Genomic DNA, 20,359 nt, shown 5'->3' on the forward strand with positions numbered 1-20,359 from the left:
AAGGATACATTCACTTTAAAACAAAAAAAAGTATTCTTTATTATCTGAAATTCAAATCTAACTGGACATCCTGTGTTTGGTCTCCAGTGAGAGTGGAGAAATAGAAAGAGACTGAATTCTCCATAAAAATGGATGAGAATTATTAACAGCTTACTCTTGGCAGGCCCTGCTCAGTTGATTTAAGGGATCACCACCCTCTGAGGCAGGTACTATATCTTTATCATACTCTTTTTGTAAGTGGGGAAACAAAAGCACAGAGAGGTTGTATAACTTGCCCCAGGTCAACCAGCCGGTGGGTGACAGAGGTAGGCCTCGAACTCTGGTCCTGTGGTTTAGAGTCTGCCCTCGAAAGGGAGGTCTCTCACTGGAAGAGCCACACATGAATGTAAGGTGATCCATGTTGCTTGCAAGGCAGAGAAATTTATAAACCGAGCTAGTTTGGTGGCGGGAGGGAAGACTGAGCCAGAGGTGAGCATAAAAAATGTTTTTATTTCTTTGGAAGGTAAGTAATGAGGGGGTGGGTTCTCACTCGCTGATGTCCTGAGAGACCTTGCAGGTAGGATCTGGTCTCCCTCACCTGTCTGCCCCTGAGGACCCAACCCACAGCCGTGCACATGGCAAGGGACAACTGAGGAATTGTCAGACCAACAGCATCAGTGTCACCTGGTAACTCCTGAGAAATACAACCTAGCGGGTGTCTCACCCCAAATCTACGGAATCAAAAGCTCTTTTGCTATAACCAGTTCCGCAGTTGACTCTGGTGCAGGATAGTTTGAGAACCACTGCTCTTTACCACAGTGGTCTCTGGACCCCCAGAAAGTTCTGGGGAAGAAGCCAGAGGACAGAGCAAGGAGGGAGGCGGATGCAGAGCCCCAGCTGAGGCAGGGGAAGTGGCCACACCTCTCCAGGCCTGTTGTCACCCCTCAGTGCTGCTGGGTCCAGCAGTGGCTTCACACTTTGAAGACCCGAGCTTTACTTTGTCCATCACACTTGGACTGGCAAGGGCATCTTGGCCAGGGTCCCTTGGTCTGAGCCCCCAGCTCCAGGAGTGGAGGGTTGGCCCTGGGAGGAGCCTAGGGAGCTCTAAAGCTGGAGGGGAGGCAATAGTTACCCACAGGCTGTGGGAGGAAAGCTCTTTGTGGGGTGGAGAGGCTGGGGACACATCTGCCTGGGGGTGCACGTGGCTCAGCTGGGGCTCCTGGCTGCAAGATGGGTAAAACTGACCAGAGGGCACTGGGGAAACTGGCTCATCATTGGAGGGAGCTCCACATAGCCCTCATACTCTGGCTTCAGCCAGGCAGAGGATACAGGGGGCCCATCAGCCATTCTAGCACAGAAGCTGGGGTTCTGGTCTGAGGGGAGGCCCAGAGGGGGAGCCTGGGAGGCAGACGGGGTCCCTGCGGGCCGGGTGAATGTCAGATCTGCAGTGGCGACAAAACTAGAGGCCACGACACCACCCCTAAGACCCCGAGAGCCAGTGGGCAAAACTGTGGGGGCCCTGTCCTCCGGGCCCTGACCGCCCACCTTTCGTCCAGGCTCGGCAGGGGCGGGGCGTGCCCCAGACTCCATGGAGGGACTCCCCTCGGCCCCGGGGCTGGACCTCCTCTCCACATCCCTGGCCTCGCCCTGCCCCATCACCTGGGCCAGCGGGACCAGCTGCACCTGCCCTCCTGGGGGCAGACACAGGTATTCCAGGGACCCTGGGGGCGGTGGCCTCCTGCTCACATCTGTCTGTGGGGGCACCTGCTGGCCCACGATGTCAGGCAGGGAGCGGCTGTGGGGCAGCCCGAGGTAGGGACCATTGAAGTCAAAGCAGGAAACCTGGCTCTCAGGCTGGCCTGAGGGGGCTGCCAGGCCTGCTGGAGGGCTGGGGGGCTGCTCCGTGGGGACATCCGAGGTGGCCAGAGTCATGGTAGTCTCACGTGATGAGTCACAAGCTTCTTTAGGGTCCTCTGTGGTGAGAGGTGACACCTCACTGTGCCTGTAGTCTACATGGGACACCCTGTGGGGTGAACAGGGGCATAGATGTCAGGACCATCCCTGGCAGATGCCTCAGCTCATGCCCTGCCCCCCCGCCTCCGCCCGGGGTGGGGCCTCACAGAAAACACAGGGCAGGGCAAGGGGGGAGCAGGCCCAGAGCAGGAAACCAGGCGCTCCTTCAGCCCCCGAGGATCTCGCTCCCCAGCCCCCATGCTCTTGCTCAAAGCCAGCCTCCACCAAGTGTGGCCCTGCTCACCCTCTGCTCCTTGACATCACCCAGCTTCAGGGCCCAGGTCAGTGCCCGACCTGGGCTCAGCCATTTCCATGTCCTTCACCTCCCTCCCCTGAGGTTAGTGGTGAGCTGATGGCTCAGGTGCTGAGGCCACGGGGTTCCCAGAGCCTCCGCCACCCAGTGGGGCCAAGGCAGGGTGGGGTCTGCCTGGGCAGCAGGAAGAGGGGAGGCCATCTGGTCCAGTCTCCTGCCTCTGGTCAAGTGTGAGGTCAAGCCCTTGCTAACTTGGGAATCAGGAAGTTCTTCTCGATGTCTAACTGGGATACCTCTTGCTTTTGAGCCACCAGCCTCCATGGATCTCCTCATCCTGAACCCCAGTCCAAGACCACCTCCTCTGAGCCCGTGATGTGCAGGGTGAGTCCACCCTCCCACCTCCTAGGGATCCCAGGCCCCACACTCACCTGTCCAGCTCAGGGTAGCTGCTGCTCCACAGCCCCTTGTGTGGGCAGCTCCCACTGGTGAGGATGGACATGTTGTCTGGGAGCCGGAGTCCTGCAGTCCCGTTCTGGGAAGAGAAAGGACATTTGTGACTTCAGGAGTCGGGGTGATGGAGAAGGTGCAGATGGGGGAAGGGTGATGAGGGTGGTGGAGATTCAGGAGCCCCCAGACACAGCAGAATCTCAGCATGAGCAGGACAGGCCACAGCCTCCTGACATCAGGGAGATGAGGCCAGAGAGGGGCTGGGACCCCCCCGGGGTCATGGGGTATCCAAGGACAGGGACCCTGTTCCCATGAGTAAGCTAGTCTGCAATATCTCTGCCTGCAACCTCACCTTCTCCACACTGGTCACCAGACGCTCTCAAGGCAGTTCCCGCCTTGCCTGCCTGACCCCAGGGCTCTGATTCCCTTTTGCTCCTGTTCCTGCCTCCTGAGATGCGCCCCCAGCCTCACTGCCCAGCCCTCTCAGTTCCCTTCCTGAGGGAGTCTTGTCTCCACCCTCCACATGCTTCCCTTCTGCGTGCAGCGACCTCTCCCTCCGGCCACCACCCTGGATCCTTCAAAGCTCAGCTCTACTGTCCTGCCCTCGGGAAGCCATTCTGCCTCCCAGCACCGCACCTGCCCCCTGGCAAGACTAAGCCCCTCCTTGGGCCCCCTGGGTCCTGGCATCCCCACACCAGCCATCTCTCCTGCTCCACGGGAGTCCCCTGGGCAGGGCGCCTCGTGCATCCATGAGACCCATGGGGTTGCAGCGCTGGGGCTGGGGCGCTGGGCTTGCAACAGCTACCCCGGCTCTAAGAGCTTCCCAGCCCTGCCCTCGGCACCTGCTCCCCTGACTCAAAGCCCAGAGGATGGGGAGGAGAACATACATGGGCGTGGGGATGTGGGCTCGGGGACATGAGTGCAGGAGCAGAGGCCCCCAGCACCTCTGCTGCCCTCACCACAGCTCCTACCTGAAACAGGTGGCTCTTGCTGGGGTTGGGGATTTTCTCTTCCCACTTCTGGTTTAGCCTGGAAAGACAGCAGGGAGGTGACAGCTGCCCTAGACCTTAGGAAGCTGCCTCGTGCTCATGAACAGAGGTGAAACGGAAGCCCAGGGTGAGGGCGGGATTTGTCCAAGGCCCCACAGAGTGTGGGTTGTAGAGCAGAGACCAGAGGAAATCTGCTGTAGGGTCTCTGGTGCCCCGTGGGGGTCCCGGGTGGTCCCTCCCCCTACGCATGGAGGAGTCCCCTTACCTGTACCCGTAGATGCCACAGAAGCGCAGGGCCGTGAGCAGGGTTAGGGTGACAAAGACCAGGATGAGTGCCAGGACCCACATGGGCAGCTCTTCCAGGGAGCCAGGAGGAAAAAGGAGGTTAGATTCTGGGGAGGGTAAGGGCTGGAGGCTCAGGAGGTCGGGGCAGGTGGGGCCAGGTCAGTGCTCTCCAGACCCTCTCTGTGCTTTAGAATTCATTTCCTTGAATGGGGCGGGACACGGAGGGTTAGATCCTGTTCAGTAGCAGGAGGTGCCATGGTGGGGAAGGGGCGACAAGCACTGACGGCAGCCCACGGCAGTCACGGGAGACTTCTTGAAGGAGGCTCCATATAGACAGGTGTCTAGGTACAGGGAGAACTAGAGAGGCAGAGATGGGGACAGGCCTGCTGGCAGAGGAAAGAGCAGGTACAAAGCCCATCAGGAGCTCCAACACTTCCTGCTTAGCCGCCTCAAGCCCCTCACAGGCTGAGGCCCCCAAGGACTCCCCTCTTCTCCCTTTCTTGGGCTCGGTGGTCCAGCCCTCCTTCCTGGTGGATCATAGCCTCCTTTCTGGGGCTCTGCCTCTACCAAGACTGGCTGTGGACTGGAGTCCTTGCTGTCAGCTCCTCCTCCATCCCCTCTGATAACACCTCCTAGACCAGGTCATGTACTTGTTCCTCGGTGGTCACTCTGGTAAAAGGTGAGAGATAAATGAAAATAGCAGTGCAGGGAAACAGGGAGATTAAGAAATCCAACGAGAACTTTTGAAGCTCAGACCCCGGCCTGTAGCTCTTTTGCTGCCATGGTAACAGGAAACTCAGGCTGAGTGTCTCTGGGGAGTGGCTGCCACAAAGGCTAATGAAACTGTGGGTCACATTAGTAGAGGCCTTTGCTCCAACTTGAGGGAGGTGAGACAGAAGAACCTGCTCTGCTCTGCTTCTCTGAGAGGCCATGTTGGGTCTGTGTTGCACATCAGGTGTGACTTCCCCAGGGTTGTCAATAAGTTAAGATGTATACAGAGAAAAAAGCGGGTTCCCCACAGGTAGGTGTGCAGGTTGTTCTCTGCACAGGGACACCATGTAAGTTCAAGTGGCAGGAATCCAACCTGAGGCACATATGCTGTGGCCGTGGGTCTGTGGAAGATGCATTTTCTAATTCCCACTAGTTTCTAGTTAGCTAGAAGGAAGGGAGCGCAGAGAAGAATAGCACTTGGGCATGGGGTCTCCATGTCCAACACATCCCCATCCTCTGCCTAGCGGGACTGTACCAGGAGGGGTGGATGGGGGCCATGGAGACTTACCCCACTCAGTGTCCCAGGAGCGCTCCTCACTCCACTCGCTCCAGATCCCGTTGTAGCCGCTGGGGTTGGGTTTGACTCTCACTCTGGCCTGGTACCTGGTGGCGGGCTCCAGAGGTGGCAGGGGCATGTTGTGCGCATTCTGGAAGAGCTCCGTCTTGGTCTCCTGTGGGTGCAGGTGTGGGAGCAGGTGTGCTGAGGCTGAGGCAATGTGCCTGGCGCACGTGGGCACAGCTACAGAGCCCTCCCACCTCATCACCCCAGCTTTCCTGCTCCCCATCAGTCCCCCAGCTTGTAGTCATGTCCCCCAATCTGAGGCAACATGACTCCCACCATGGAGGACCACACTCCAGGGCCAAAGAAGGACAGCACTCGGATGGGCACAGAAACAGCCCCTCCTGCACTGCATCTCTGTGACATATGACATCACCGAGGTGCAGAAACTGTGAGGAGTCACCATGCCACCCTCCCCCTGCCACTTTGGGATCCCCTCAATCTCCCAGTTCCTCCTGGGGCAGCCTGGACCCCAATTATGGCCTTCCCAGGAGTGTGGTGCAGGATGACTGACCCTTAGATTTTCATGAGCCAGGGGACCACTCCCAGCTTCACCACTGACCCACCCTCTCCTGGCCTCAGTTTCCCCATTTCCAGCCTGAAAGTCTGAAGCTGGCTCTGAAGTTTCTGATCTGGGTTCTGTCGAGCCCCAGGTTCTGCATGCAGGCCCTGAGGGTGGGGGCCGGATACTGAACCCCAGTCTGAGCCCTGCCTGCCTCACCAGGAGCAGCTCTGCCCTTAGCAGCTGCACATTTGCATTCTGTGAAGAAATGTCCCCTTTATGACTTTTGAAAACCCTTCATCCAGCTGCCTCTCAGCCCTCCCCGTCCTGACATCTACGTCCCCTTTGCAGTCAGGGTCACATGTTCACCTTGGCCAAGTCACATCAGCTCTGTGAGTCTCAGCTCCTTCACCAAGGGATGGGATATTGACTGGCTGACTGCACGAGGGCATAACCACCAAGTCCCAGTGGTTCCCTCTGTCTGGTCACCTGCTGGGAGTCAGGCATCCAGCAGGTGGCACTGTTCTGGGTATTTCTCACCACCCCTTCTCCCCATCCAGGCCCCTCCCTGGGCACAGACCCTCACCTCCCATGTCTCTTCATCTTTCTTGTACTGGACCTGGAAGATGTGACCTATGAGTCCACTGTGAATTTTTTCATTTTTCAAGTGCAAGATGTAGCCATCTCTGCCCTTGGTCACGTTGAGGGTCGGGGGAGCCAACTGGACTGGAGGGAGAGAAATTTTAGGTAACAGCGCTCCTAACATTCCTCCCGTGGAACGTTCCTAGTGTTGCATGCTGGTCACAGGTGTTCTCTCCACAGACCCAGGACCCCACATCCCACCATCACGGGTCGCTGTGTGCCGACTTGGGGAAACAGCATCTATCACGGCCAGACCAGCTCCTCCCCGGGAGATGCAGGGATAAGCTGCTGTTCGCTGATCGGTAATGAGGTGGCTGGGTTGCTGGTTACTCATGGTCGTGAAAGTAGCGATGTTTGGCAATTTGTGCCTTTTACTTGAAATTAACCTAGGCTGAGTCAAACTCGTCACTTTGATAGCACCTGTCCCAGGCACCTGCCTTGAGAAGGAGAGGTAGGCAGAGCTTCAGGCCCTGGAAAGGTGCCCTTCTCCACCCACGGCTCCAGCCTGTCTTCTCTTGGCTGCTGTTCATATGGGTTTGCCGGGCAAGGGACAGGCTCATGTCCACCAGAGACTGGACACAGGTGCAGACTGACCACCTTGAGGGAATTCAGAAGTGCTCACTGGAGACACACCATCCAGGCTCTGAGAGGCCCGTGCCTTCATTAGCACTGGACACAAGCCGGGCCATTGCGATAGCTCTGTGCTCACCCCTCCCTGAGGCTGACCCTCGGGCAGGATTTGGAGCTGCCTTGATGAAAAGACCAGAGAGAGGCTGTGGAAGGGTAAACAAAGGCCCCCGAAGGTACCCAGGTCCTGCCCCTGGAACTTGTTATTGTAAGTGGCAAAATGGACTCTTGCAGGTGTGACTGAGTTAAGGACCTTGTGATGGGGATGTTATATTTCATTATCCACTCCTTCCTTCTGCCCCACCTTCCCCACAGCATCCTCGGCCCCTCCCTTCCCCATCCCCACACAAGGAGGGTACATTGTGGTAGTGAGAGAGGGAGGAATTTGGGAGGAAGAGGAGGACGAAGGACAGAGAGCAGACAGGAGATGTGGAGAGGGCTGCTAATGTCGGGCAACGTCAGTACATTGATTCAACACATCTTGAGGGCCTACTGTGTGCCAGGTGCTGCTCTGGGCACAGGAACAGAGAGGGGAACAAGGCAAGGTCCCTGCATTGACAAAGCTGACAGGATAGATTAATACACGTCAGGTGGTGGTAAGTACCATGGGAAAGGAAAGTGGGGTAACTGGTAGACCCAGGATTTCAGCGTTGAGTGCTTTTTTCAATAAGCTTTCCAGAGAAGATGTCAGAGATTGTGACATCTGAGCAAAGGCCTGAAAGGGATGAGGGAGGGAGCCTTATAAACTTGAGAGGATCAAAGGAAGCAGGAGCAAAGGCCCTGAGGCAGGAGTGTGCCCAGGGAGTCCCCCAGTGTGGAAGAGGCCACGAGGCTGCAGTAGGGAAAGAGCGAGAAGCAGGCGAGAGAGGCCTGTGGGCTGTGACAGGGCCGTTGGTAGCTCCTCTGTGCAGGAGGGAACTCGCAGAAGGTTTGGGGTGTTGGAGGGGCATAATTTGATTATGTGTTAACAAAATCACACAGGCTGCTGATGGGAAAAGACTTAAGGGACAGCAAGGATGGGAGAGGGAGACCTTACTGCACTTAGATGAGCAGTAGACACGTGGCCTAATTCTAGGTGTGTTAAAAAGATAACAGTGACAGAATTCGCTGGGGGACTGGATGTGGCATTTGAGAGAAAGCTAAGACAAAGATTTCTGGCTTAAGCAACTGAAAAAGCCTATCATTCCGGGAGATGGGGAGGAAATGGGAAAGCAGGTTAGGAGGGACAACGAACATTCACTTTGGAGCATGTTTAGGTGTGAAATGACATTGTTCATCCACTGGAGACAGTGAGAGGGCAAGTGATACCAAGTGGTTCAGATCAAAATTCTCAAAACTCAGATGGAAAAAAGAACTCAGAGCAAAGAAGGGGGAAAGTATTTTCAGAACCGCAATGGTATGTTATCAACTTCATCATTTATATATATTTTTGAACACTTAAAATAAGCATTAGAATTACTCCTGTTCACATTGGGTTGCTGGATTGCACTTCATTGAAAATGAGAAATATGAAGACTGGGCCATGAGGAACCCTGAGTTTATACGGGTTACGAACAAAACTGTGCTGACACAAGACACTCTACACAGAAGGCTGGGCACAGACTCACTGTTATCTGAGCTCTTGATGAGTTTCTCTTCCTCCTTGGGTCGAACAGAGACGACGAACTGGCTGTGGCTCCTGGGGTCGGGCACGGGAATCCGGCACCGGTGCCGGACAAAGGGGCTGCTGGTCACCTCCCTCAGCACCGGGGCGCATTCTTCCTCCCTGGGGAGCACGGCAGAGGTGAGCACACGGGGAGGCAGGGCCACACGAGGAATGAGGCCTCGGGATGATCTGTGGCTTCGGCTGGGCCCCCAGGGGCAGGAGGAGGCTTGGAAAGGGCAGGGCCTAGAGGAGGGGAGGGGACAGAGGCAGGGGACACTCACCCTGCATGGGGCCCGGGCTTGTAGAAGAGGGTGAAGGAGAGAGATCTGGTCACCTCAGACCTCACTTCCCAGGAGCAGCTGAGCAGGGCAGCCCCGTCGAAAAAGCACTGGAGGTTCTGGGGCTGGGCCTCGTCCCCTGGGAGGGAGGAGACAGCCCCTCATTCAGTCCTCATTCATTCATTCCGTCCCTCTCAGTGGGCCCACCGTGAGTCTCATCACAGAGGGATCGTGGGCATCGGGGCCAAAAACCAGGGGGTGACTCAGCCTGCCCTGCCTGCTGTGTGGCCGCAGTCAGGGAGGGAATTCTGTGAGACTTTGTACCCCCTGTGCAAAACGGGGAGGGCAGCTCAGTCCCGGTGTTCAGGGAGGAAACACAATCACACTTGTCTGTCCGCACGTGGCACCGCTCTCACCAAAGCACAGCTGCTCATGCGCCATTGTGATTAAATTGCAATTGCTCCTGCCCAGAAAGTGGGCAGCCAACCTGGGCTCAGACGTGAGTAAGATGTAGCTGCTGCCTCTGCAGAGTCACAGCAGGGACGGGGTGGGCCCAGGGGAGCCTCTCTAAACACATAGCACAGGGCCACTGTGAATCCCGTGGTGTGACCCTGGCCTCCTTCTGGCCAGGAGCTGCAATGAGCCGCCCTCCCCAAGGGAGGGCACGGCCCCCGAGTCCGACTCTGTTACCTGGCTGGGAGGCCCAGCGAACCTCGGGGCTCCACTGGCTGGGCCGTCCTGAGAGCCCCGAGCCTGGGGCCAGCCTGGCGCGCACTCGGGCCACGTAGGTGCTGCTGGGTATGAGGTGCTCTGGCCCCAGGATGGCCCAGGAGGAGTTGGAGTAGATGGTGGGGGCATCCTGTGGGAGACAGGGGCTGCTGGAGAAGGGCCGGCTGGGCCGGGTCCCTGTGGGCTCAGGGCAGAGCTGGTGGGGGTCCCTACCTCCCAGGAGTCCTGAAGCCGCCTGTAGACCACCTCAAACTCCAGGCTGGACAGCCAGTGGCTCTCAGAACCCCCATGGGTCACATTCCAGGACAGCAGAAAACGGTCCCCATCAGGGCTGACGCGGAGGTCCTTGGGCGCGGGGGGCTGCACTGGAAGGAGAGGAAGTCAAGGGTCCGTAAGGGGCTGGACGACTGTGCGGGAGGTTAAGGGCCTGCGTGGCCTGTGTGTGGACAGACCTGGGTTCCAGGCCCAGCACCTTGGACAAGACCCCTCTCCTCTGTGGACCTCAGACCTTCATCTGCTAAATCGTGGGGAGTCAATGGGAATGAAGGTTCTGCAGGTTGTTGTTCACGGAGAACAGATGCCCCATAAAAGATGCTAGCGATTAAATCCCAAGGGAGCTTCCCTCTGTCCCCACTGCCCATGTGGAGGCTGTGTGGCCTCCTTCCCAGCAGAGGGCGCTGTGACTCATGTTGTTTCTTCTGCTGTCCAGCCCCTTCCTTGTTTGCACTGCCCAGTGTCCTGCACCTCTCAGAGCCCAGCACACGTGCTCCTCCTCTAGGACCTTCTTGGATCTCCTCCCCCAGGCAGAGCCCCTTGCTCCTTTTCCTGTCCCACCACAGCCCTGTGAATGGTCCTTATGACCCTGGAGGATTTAGGTGTTTCCAGGTCTGCCTCCCCATGGAGTTCAGGAGCTTGTGGGTGGCAGGGGTTGGGTCCTGAGATCAGTGGTTCTGTGAGTGTGGGGGACAAAGTGAAGGAATCAATGAAGGAATCAATGAATGAACACATGTAGGCCACCTTCAGAGGCTTTTCATGAATCTTCCATGACCAACAGCAAGCAGACACCTGCTGGGACCTACAGGGTCAGGTGAGCAGATTCATCCATGAATAGCATGACTCCTGGCTTCCCAAAGCGCCTGTGTCTGAATACTGAGGTGACTTTCCAACACAAAAATTTGGTAAGAGCCCAAAAGAGTTGTAAATGTTCTTTGCTGGACTCAGAACAGGGCATGGTAGAGCATGTCAGGGCTGGAGCCTTCAGAAAATCTTAAGTCCTGAATGGCAGATCCAGGGCACCCCTGCCCCACCCACAGCCACAGCAGGCATCACTAATCAGTCATTGCCCTCCTAGCCCCTGAGCCTGCTTTCATGGCCTAGAACTGACATCCTGACTTAGGGAATGCTCTAGGAGACCAAGTGCCACGTTGCCCCATCCTTAAGTTGTCTGATCTCCTCCACCATGAAGCCTTCCCTGGTTGCCAGATCGTAAGCTCAGTTGGGGGCAGGGATACTGACTGACCACTTCAGTGCCCTCTGGGCCTCTGTAGGTTCTCAGTGAAGGAGCAAATTAATGAATGAATCCCTGACTGTGATCTTCTTTTCATGGTCCATCTTCTATCCATGGGCTGCTCACTGCAGCTTTGCCTTCACCTCCCACCTTGAACCTCAGCACTGTGGCCCACTGACCCTCACCTCTGCTGGCTGCCTCACCCCTCTGACATGTGATGTTCTCTCTCCACTGTTATCCAGAGCAGAGATTGATACAGGGAACAAATCTGGTCCACATCTTGTTGTATGGCCCAGTAGTTGAAAATGGACTTTATTTTTTTTAGTTGTTTTTTTAATATCAGAAAAATATTTGCCACAGATGAAAATTAAGTCAAATTCCAGTTTGTGTCTATGAATAAAGTTCTATCAGAACACAGCCAACATGTTCATTTATGCGTTTTCATGTCACAATGGTGGAGTTGAGAATTTGCCCCCGAGGCATTTGCCGACCTTGGATGGAGCATGACCCCTAAATTCCTTTGCAGGACACACAAGCTTCTTCCAGGTCAGCCCCCTGCCTTCCCTACCCCTCTCCTTCCTACCGCTGTCCAGCCCTCTTGAAGTTAATGCTCCCCGGACACAGTTATTAATGTTTTTCCTAACCTTGCCTCGCACTCCCAGGTCTCCCAGCCTTTGCACGCACTGTTTCCTCTGCCAGGGATGCTCTTTCTGCTGTCTCCTCCCATTCTCTCTTCAGATCTCCCTGCAAAGCTCTCTCCTCGGGGAAGCCTGCCCTGACCTCCCGGGGGCTCCTTGTCCACTGCCCTGTGGCACGTGGCACACACCCGCCTTCAGTAAGTGATCGCACCACACAACATCTGGTGTTTCCTGCTCTGTAAGCTCTGAGCTTCATGCAGGACGGGACTCCTTATCCATCAGGCACATGTGCTGAGACATTGTCTGTAGTGAATTCACCACAGCCTAATCCATCCTCTCCTCCAGGCAACTATTTTGTGCTGCTGGGATGAAAAGAGGCAGGAAACAAAGGCTGGAGCCCCCTCCCCATCTGACACGTGCAAGGAGCAGCAGCTGGCCTTGAGTTTGGGATCTACCACACTAAAGTCAGACCTCCCTGGGTTTGAATTTCATCTCTGCCACCAGCTGCTGCGAGGCTCTGAGCTTTCACTTCCCTCCGCCTGTTTCATCCCCAAATGGCAGTAACAATGGTATTTAAGTTCATGTCGTCGTCTTGAGTGTTAAATAAGATTCAGCAGTGTCTCCTGAAAGCTGGGACAGGTGTGGTTTTTGCCAGGTCAGTGTAAACTTTTATAATATGACTCCCCTCCTCTGTTTAGCATCATTGTAAGAAATAACTGCCTTGAACACACAAGTTTGAAGCATTGGTTATACTTCTTTCTAATATATAGTTAAATAAAAATCTGACTATAGAAAATAGCCATTCAAAACCACCCAAGACCACTGACTTTCTTAGACGCACGCGGCGCACACGCTGGGGGCCAGGCGGCGGGGGCGGTGCGGGGATGACCTCCGGCTCCAACGTGCAGGCAGCACTCGGCAAGTCCGGCCCATCGCTGTCATGACTGCTCATGGCGGCACTTTGGAAAAGTTACATAACCGCTCTGGGCCTCGAGTGCCTCATCTATAAAATGGGTTGTCGCAGACAGTGCATGAGACCGTATTGACCAAAGAACCTTCAAGCTATAAAGTTTGTATCTTCCTTCAGTGCTGGGAGGCTATGGTTTGGCAGGGGTTGGAGCATCAGGGAAGGAGGTACCTTTGGCCAGGGCACCTCCAGCTGTACCCATGCCAACACCTCCACAGAGACCAAAGAAAGCATATCCTCTACCCCTAAGGACTAAATCCAGCTCAAGCCAGTATCTCCACCCCTTGAAGGCTCTCCCTCCCTGGCCCACCTCTTGCAGCCTGGACACCCTTGGGGCCCACTGTCCACACAGGGGGCCACCTTTCCCCAGGGACCCCAGGCCTCACCGTGCTGCATCAGAGTAACGATGAGCTGGGTGCCCAGAGGCCAGTCTGGTTGGAATGAGAAGTAGTCAGAGTCAGCAAGGGCAAAACTCCAGTAGGGAATGACGCATCTTCTGGGCACGCAGCTGGGACAAGGGTCGTCTACTGAGGGCATGTCATCACTGAGATCGCAGGACACTGGCTGTGGAAGGTCCCTGCGGTGGCGGGGGGGGGGGGGTACAGATCAGCTCAGAGTGAAGAAGAGTCACTCATTCATAAATGCTGCTGAATGTTTCCCAAGTGCCATGTTTTGCCTGGGGCCAGGGTGGGGCTGGCAGGGAATGAAACACACAACTCCCTGCCTAGGGAGCTGACTTCCTGGTGGAGGGAGACACACACAGGAAATAATGGAAAAAACTATGTCATAGGTCAAATGGAGAAAGCTTTCTGTAGGTAAGTCCAGCAGGGAAGGCGGAGGCAGGGTGCAACTTGAAATGCGCAGTCAGGGAAGGTGGCATCAGCCGGTGATGTGAGCGCTGGAACATCCCGCCGAGCTGAGTCAGGGGTATCGGGTGAGCAAGCAAAAGGGATCAGCTGGGAGGCCAGAGTGGCACAAGGCACCCCTAGGAGCAACTGTCCCAAAGTCAAGTGGAGCACGATGGCATCGCCTGTGCCAGGTGATGCAGATGGGTTGGGTAAAGGAGGCTGAGAAATGACCTTTACGCTCAGCAACGTGAGAACACAGGTAATCCTGACAAGGGAGGCTGACTGACGTGGTGGGAGTGAAATCCTTACTGGATGGGTTCTTGGAACCCCAAGGGAGAGGCCTTGATGTGAAGAGAAGCAGAGGACAAGGGTGGGGGGTGTGGTCAGGAGGCCCCCGAGCTGCAGCCTGGCTGGCATCTGTAAGTAGATCCTGGGAGAGGGCCCGTCAATGACAAGGAGACTGGGGACTGCGGTGGCTGCTATGTCCTTGGGCAGCAAAACCAGGTGGGAGCTGGGCTACAGCCTCACACAGGCCTGGGACAGGTCATCACTGCTGGACGGATTCAGGGAGGTGGCAGACTATGGGTGGAGGCAGTGGGGGTGGGGTGGGACCTTCTCTTCTGGGGGTGTCTGTTGTCCCAGTGCAGGAAGGAGCAGTCACAGCTGGAGAGGGAAGGTGGGGGTGGGGGCTGAGGACAGTGGACAAGGAAGATGGAAGCCCCCACGAGAGCAGGACAGAGAGCAGAACAGTGATGATGCTGTGAGGTGAGAGCGGCTCCTTCCCCAGGGCGGCCTCCAGGGGCCTCCCCCACCCTGTGATGCCCGCTGCTTAATTGCTTCTATCACAGTGAGTTAGACTCTCCCCAAACCCCAGAATGGTGCAGGGCGCCCTCCCAGGTGGGGTGTGCCCCCCGGAGACCTCGTGAGGAGCAAGGAGAAGCCCCACACTCTGGAGGTGGTAGGGCCTGGGGGAGACGAGGACACAGGGGCTGGTCCCACTCAGCTGCTCCCCCACCGTGTGGCCGGGGGTGGCGGGGAGGGACTTCACCTCCAGGAACTCGGTTTCCTCATGTGTGAATTGGGCATCACATCCCTGCCCTGCCTGCCTCACAGGGAGGATGAGCAGAGACTGACTCTGCAGGGTGATTCTGTTAAATTGTGACACAACAAGGGATTGTCACCATCACCAGCATCAACAATATCAACACCGAGACCACGACAGCAGACACCAGCCCCCTGCCTGGCAGGCCGCCTGGTGGAGCAGGAGCCCCTGGGCAGGGGCCTCCCCGCAGTGCCCTCCGTCCAGCCCCAGCCCGGGCACAGCCCCCCGCAGCAGCGCCCCGCCCGCCCTGCGCCTGGGGCCCCACATCACCCACTCGTCCAGCCTGCGGTAGAGGGTCACGTTGATGAGCCGCTGGGCGTCCTGGGTGTCCGCCCACGTGCAGATGATGCGGCTGGTGTAGTCGTTATGGCAGCGCAGGGTCTGCAGTGGGACCGTCCCTGACGGGGGAAAGGCAGGAAGGCGGTCACACCCCCTCCAGTTGCTCCTTGTCACCACCCCTCCCAGCACCTCCTGGGTGCCTCCCATGGGGTCTCCCAGAGTCCCATGGAGGATCCTGACTTCCAGACAGAGGTCCCCGGGGCCCTGCAGGTGGGAGGGTGCCAGTTGTGGACCCTCCTGGCTGGACAGAAACACAATATTCTAGTTGATTCACAGCACGTTTCCGAGCCCCTGCCTTGCCCTGCCCCTGGAACAGGGTCCCCGCACCCCGGGATGGAGACGGGCCTCAGGCACAGGCCCTGCTCCAGGACCCCTCAGTGCAGCCTGGGAGCGGAGGCACAGACCCACCCCTCAGACCCCTGTACCCAGGGGCAGGGCCTCCTCTGGGATCTCGGCTCCTGCTCTCTTGGTCAGAGCTGGGAAAGGGAGTGTGGTTCCCACAGTCACCAGAGGAGCCAAGTTCTCTGGGAGCCTCTGGGGAGGGGGGTTCACTGGCCTGAGGAGCCCAAGGAGCCTCCAGGCAGGAGGAGAGACCCCCCCCGTAGGCTGAGGGTCCCCAGAAGCAAAGGCACAGGGGTGGAAACAGGTCAAGACTTTCAGGGGAGCAGAATGTTTTGCAGGGAAGGAGGGGCAGAGAAAAGAGTGGACTGGCTGCCTGGAGGGGCCTCGAATGCCTCAGTGAGAAGTGTGGGCAGAGAAGCCACACAGCTGGGGATGGAGTTTACAGGAGGCCAGAGAAGAATGAGCAGGAGGGAGGGAGGAGGGAAGAGGGGAGACCAAGGGAAGATCAGGAGAGAGAAGAAATGAGGGAGGGGAGGGGCGGGGATGGGGGAGGGCAGACTGGAGCCCTGGGGTCTGGGAGCTTCCTGGGGGCTGAGGCTCAGCAGTGAGGAGGGGTCCGGGAGGGATTAGCGATCGGCTCACCTTGGTCCCCTGCCAAGCTGGGCCCCCAGCAGAGCGCCAGCAGGGCGATGGGGAGCAGCTGGCGGGTCAGCGCCATCTCTGGGGCCAGCTCTGATGAGCAGGGGCCGGCCAGCACGAGTGGGTTCTTCTGTGGCGGAGTTGAGGGTCAGACACTCTATCCGGCTTCCCTCTCCTGGGAGCCTCCACCCCACAGTGGGGATGCTATTCTTCCCTTTCCAGCCAGGTCTGTGAGTGCTTCCAGTCCTCCGAAATTAGATTCACAGAGTCTTGTTTAGCAATACATGGCCAAACTTTAAGGAAAAAACAGGAAAACATTAACATAGAATTTCGTATGAAAGTTATCTTCCACTTTGGAAAAGGGTGAGAAGGAGGACCTGATTGAGATGGAGTTTGCAAAGAGGCAGTGATGTTTATAGGTACAGAAAATGACCGTGTTTTATATGCCATCAGAATCCACCTTCAACTCACCCTTGGCCCATCTTTCTCTGCGTCTAGGCTAATCCACAATCTTGGCTAACTCTGACTCTTGACCCAGCTGCTCCTGCACAGCTAAACAAAACCACACCAGTTGGTCTTACTTTAAATTCTTGACTATGGTCCAGAAGGGCTATCCATCCCACACTCACCCAGTCCATTCTCTCTCCCAATCTAGGAGGTTATTTCACACCTTCTCCACTCCCCTTACACCTCCAGTTCCAGTGCACCCATTTCCACTCCCAGCCTCTTCCTGCTTTCTCCCTGGTTGGGAAAATTGATCGGAAAAGGCCTCCGCCCCCTACAGATCGCCATCACCAGCATCTGCACTCACACACTCTGTGCCCTGGCCTATTGCCACCAATAGACTCTCCGTGCTCCCATCCGAAGCCATGTCCTCACCTAGCACACAGGACCCAGCCATGCCTGCCTACTCAAAGACATGACTCCAAAAGTTCTCCGTCCCTCTCTCTCTCCCACAGCATCAGTTTGGGTCTCACTACTGGATCACTCCCTTCAGCTTACAACATGCTGTAACTTCTCCCATCTTTAACAACAACAAAAAACCACTCTTTCCTGGTCCCACTTTCCCCCATCATCTCACACCTTATTTCTCTTCTCTTCTTTTCAATAAAACTCCTTCAAAGTTGTTTGTGTTCAGCTCCATCCATTCTGCCTTTGTGCCTGCTCTGATCAAGATTTTGCCCACTCCAGCTACCACTTCTTACCACCCCCACTGCTGACGTCTTCGGCCAAGTCTCCATCGTATCTCATCTAGAATTACAGGGAAGCCTCCCAGCAGTTTCCTGTTTCCATTCTCGACATCATCTATTCACAATACGGAAGCCATAAGCAGATGTCAATCTTCAGACAAAAACTAGCCAATGATTTCCCCACTACAGTTAAGGTAAAGGCAAAGTCTTTCCAATGCTTATAAAAGCTGGCCCCCTATTACCTCTTTGATCTTCTTGTTTATTACTCCCTTCTAGATCACTGCCTCCTGGGGATTCCTCAAACACTCCAGGCCTGCTCTTCCCTCAGAGTCTTTGCACTGGCTGTTCCCTCTGATTGGAATGCTCTTCCCTTACGGATCCACACACCAAACTGCCTCACCTCTTTCAAGTCTCTGTTCAAGTAGCACCTTCTCAATGAGACCTTCCTTAACCCACTTCCCTCCTCCTCCACACTCCGGTGGCCCGTACCCTGTACAGTACATTTCATTTTCTAACACACTATACAGTATATGAATTTTTGTGTGTTTATTATTTCTCCCTCCCTACTAGCTCCATTTCTTTCGATTGTCTTTCTCTCCCCACGTGATCTGTAAGGATAAAAATTTTTGTCTTCTCTTTTCATTGATGTATCTTAAGTACCTAGAATAGTGCTCAATACATATCTGTGGGATAAATAAATTTTTAGTATGAGTGATGGGTAAACTGTACGTGTAAGTTTTTATACTCATCTGTATGCACAAAATAAGATGTTCAGATTAAACACAAATAAGTAAAAGGAGGAATAATAGATTAAGAGTAGAAATCACTGAAATGAGATACAAAAATAATTAGAGAAAATTTAAATGCTGTTTTCTTTTCTCAATAACAAAATTTATATACCTCTAGCTAGGCTAATCAAGAAAAAAAAGAGAGAGAGAGAGAGATGACACAATTACTGAAGTCAGGAAATAAGTAGTTATCACTAAAGATTCTACAGACATTAAAAAGATAATAAGAAAATGTCATAAGAAATTTCATGCTTGGGGGAGGGTATAGCTCAAGTGATAGAGTGCATGCTTAGCATGCACGAGGTCCTGGATTCAATCCCCAGTATCTCCTCAAAAAATAAAGAAATAAACCTAATTACCTCTCCCACCAAAAAAAAAAAAAAAAAAAAACAACAACAAGAAATTTTATGCCAATACTTTTGTGAACTTAGATAAAAATGGGAAAAAATTCTAAAAGACAAAAATAGCCAAAACTAAATAAAAAAGAATTATAAATTTTGGATAAGCCTATATCTGTTTAAAATGTTGAATTTATAGAGAAAAACTTTCTCACAAACAAAATACCAGGCCCAGATGGCTTCACTGATGAGTTTTAATGAATAAAATCAATTCTACACAGACTTGAAGGAGGGGATATTTCTCAACTTATTTTATGAAGCCATCAATACACTTACAGCAAAATCAAAGATACCACAAGAATAGAAAATTACAGACCAATATTTCTCATGAACATAAATGCAAAAGTCCTTAACAAAATATTATCAAATTGGAAGCAACAATATATAAGGAAGATAACACACCATAATAACAGTGTAGGGTTTATGCCAGATATACCAGATTGGCTTGACATTTGAAAATACGTCAATATAATTTTACCACATCAACAGACTAAAGGAGAAAAGTCATATGATATCTCAAAGAGAAAAAGCATTTGACAAAATTCAACACCCATTGTGTAAGGAAAACAAGAAGCCGGCCAGTCAAGTGGGAATACAAGAGAATTTCTTCAACCTGAAAAAGGGCACCTATGAAAAAGTTACAATCGCTTTCCCCCAAAGGTTAGTAACAAGGCAAGAATGTCCACGCTCATCATTGCTATTCAGCATTTCGCTGAAGGTCCTAGCCAATGTAATAAGTCAAGAAAAAGAAGTAAAAAGCATACAGATTGGTAAGGAAGAAATGAAACTGTCTTTATTCATAGAGGACACTCATGCACTCAGATAATATTAAGAAAACTACCAAAAAAAAAAAAGCTATTAGAACTGAGTGAATTTAACAAAGTTATGGGATGCAAGGTTAATGATACAACATTGGGGGAAATGAATGATTGATGCTCAAGAAGAGTCAATGCCCTTCTACAGCTCTGGAATAACCTCTCAACTCCTAAATGGAGCTCACTAAGCCACAGTGAACGTTGAGCCTAAATAGGGCAGATCCCCAAGTTCCACCTTTTACATCCCTCTTCCTCTGTCCTCACAACACCCCATCATACACACACACACACACACACACACACACACACACTTCTAAATCTATGTGTCAGAGCTGGAAAGGGTCTCAGAGATTGTCAGCTACAATACCCTGATTATAAAGATGGGGAGACAGAAGCCCCAAGGTGGGGAGAGAATATCCTCACTGTCACCAAAGCCTTAGTGGCAAAGCAAGGGACAGGAGACAGATATCTGATTTCAGAGCTCTCTCCTCCAACTCCTCATCCCAATGTCTGCTCAAGAGGCCAAGCCCTAATCACCCAAGTTCCCAGAACACACCTGCTCACTCCACACCCCCCGGCTCTCCCTGTCCTCTCCATCCCAGACTCCCACCCTGCCCTGCTCCCCACCCCACCCTACAGCCTGCCCCCGAAACCGGCCATACCTCTTTGTGCCGGGACAGACCAACCTCCTGCTGGAGTCTCCAGGCGGCCCGGAGTCTCTCCGGCTTCCTATTTATGCTGACGTCGTTAGGAAACAGAAAAGCAGAAAGAGGAAGCGATGCCGGCCCTGGCCTGTTTCTGCACAAGCGACTCTTCACGAGATTGCCCAGCTTCTTAGAACTGTGGACGCCGAGATAATCATTTTTTTTTTTTCCTGAGATGTGACTTTGCGAATGTTATTCCTTCTGCCAGAAGTATGCCTCCCTTCTACACTTTGTCTCCCTGGAAATCATGCATCCTCTGTCAGGGCATTGCAAAGTACCCCCCACGCAGCCATCCCTGACCCCCCGGGGGGAAGCAGGGGGAGGCGGCTGCAACCCCAGAGCAGGTGAGAACCCAGAGCCACA

General features: G+C 54.2%; 1 protein-coding gene across 3 annotated transcripts; it reads right to left on the bottom strand.

Annotated features, from left to right (window-relative positions):
- Window positions 1-158: 158 nt before the first annotated feature.
- On the bottom strand, window positions 159-20,042 carry LOC107035281 (cytokine receptor common subunit beta-like). Of its 3 annotated transcripts, none has more exons than XM_072973460.1 (14): window positions 19,955-20,042; window positions 16,105-16,394; window positions 15,056-15,179; window positions 13,218-13,408; window positions 9,933-10,084; window positions 9,681-9,849; window positions 8,994-9,129; window positions 8,675-8,832; window positions 6,385-6,524; window positions 5,246-5,408; window positions 3,947-4,037; window positions 3,664-3,721; window positions 2,674-2,777; window positions 162-2,002 (listed from the first exon to the last, which is right to left on the bottom strand). In XM_072973460.1, the coding sequence occupies exons 2-14, from the start codon at window positions 16,178-16,180 to the stop codon at window positions 1,186-1,188; spliced, it is 2,379 nt and encodes a 792-aa protein (XP_072829561.1). In that variant the 5' UTR covers window positions 16,181-16,394; window positions 19,955-20,042; the 3' UTR covers window positions 162-1,185. The 3 variants fall into 3 exon arrangements, with proteins under 3 accessions (XP_072829563.1, XP_072829561.1, XP_072829562.1); XM_072973461.1 differs by lacking the exon at window positions 19,955-20,042 and adding an exon at window positions 17,185-17,263; XM_072973462.1 differs by lacking the exons at window positions 16,105-16,394; window positions 19,955-20,042 and having other exon boundaries at window positions 159-2,002; window positions 15,052-15,181.
- Between the last annotated feature and the right edge of the window lie 317 nt (window positions 20,043-20,359).

This window comes from Vicugna pacos, chromosome 12 (genome assembly GCF_048564905.1).
Source record: "Vicugna pacos chromosome 12, VicPac4, whole genome shotgun sequence".
NCBI classification, from domain to species: Eukaryota; Metazoa; Chordata; class Mammalia; order Artiodactyla; family Camelidae; genus Vicugna; species Vicugna pacos.

Bases quoted from the DNA above. Each gene is read 5' to 3' on its own strand.
- LOC107035281 (XM_072973460.1), bottom strand. From the start codon at position 16,180: ATGGCGCTGACCCGCCAGCTGCTCCCCATCGCCCTGCTGGCGCTCTGC. The intron at 15,180-16,104 runs GTGAGCCGATCG...TTCCCCCGTCAG, and splicing joins CAGCTTGGCAGGGGACCAAG to GGACGGTCCCACTGCAGACC. The intron at 9,130-9,680 runs GTAACAGAGTCG...CCTCCCTCCCAG, and splicing joins TCGCTGGGCCTCCCAGCCAG to GGGACGAGGCCCAGCCCCAG.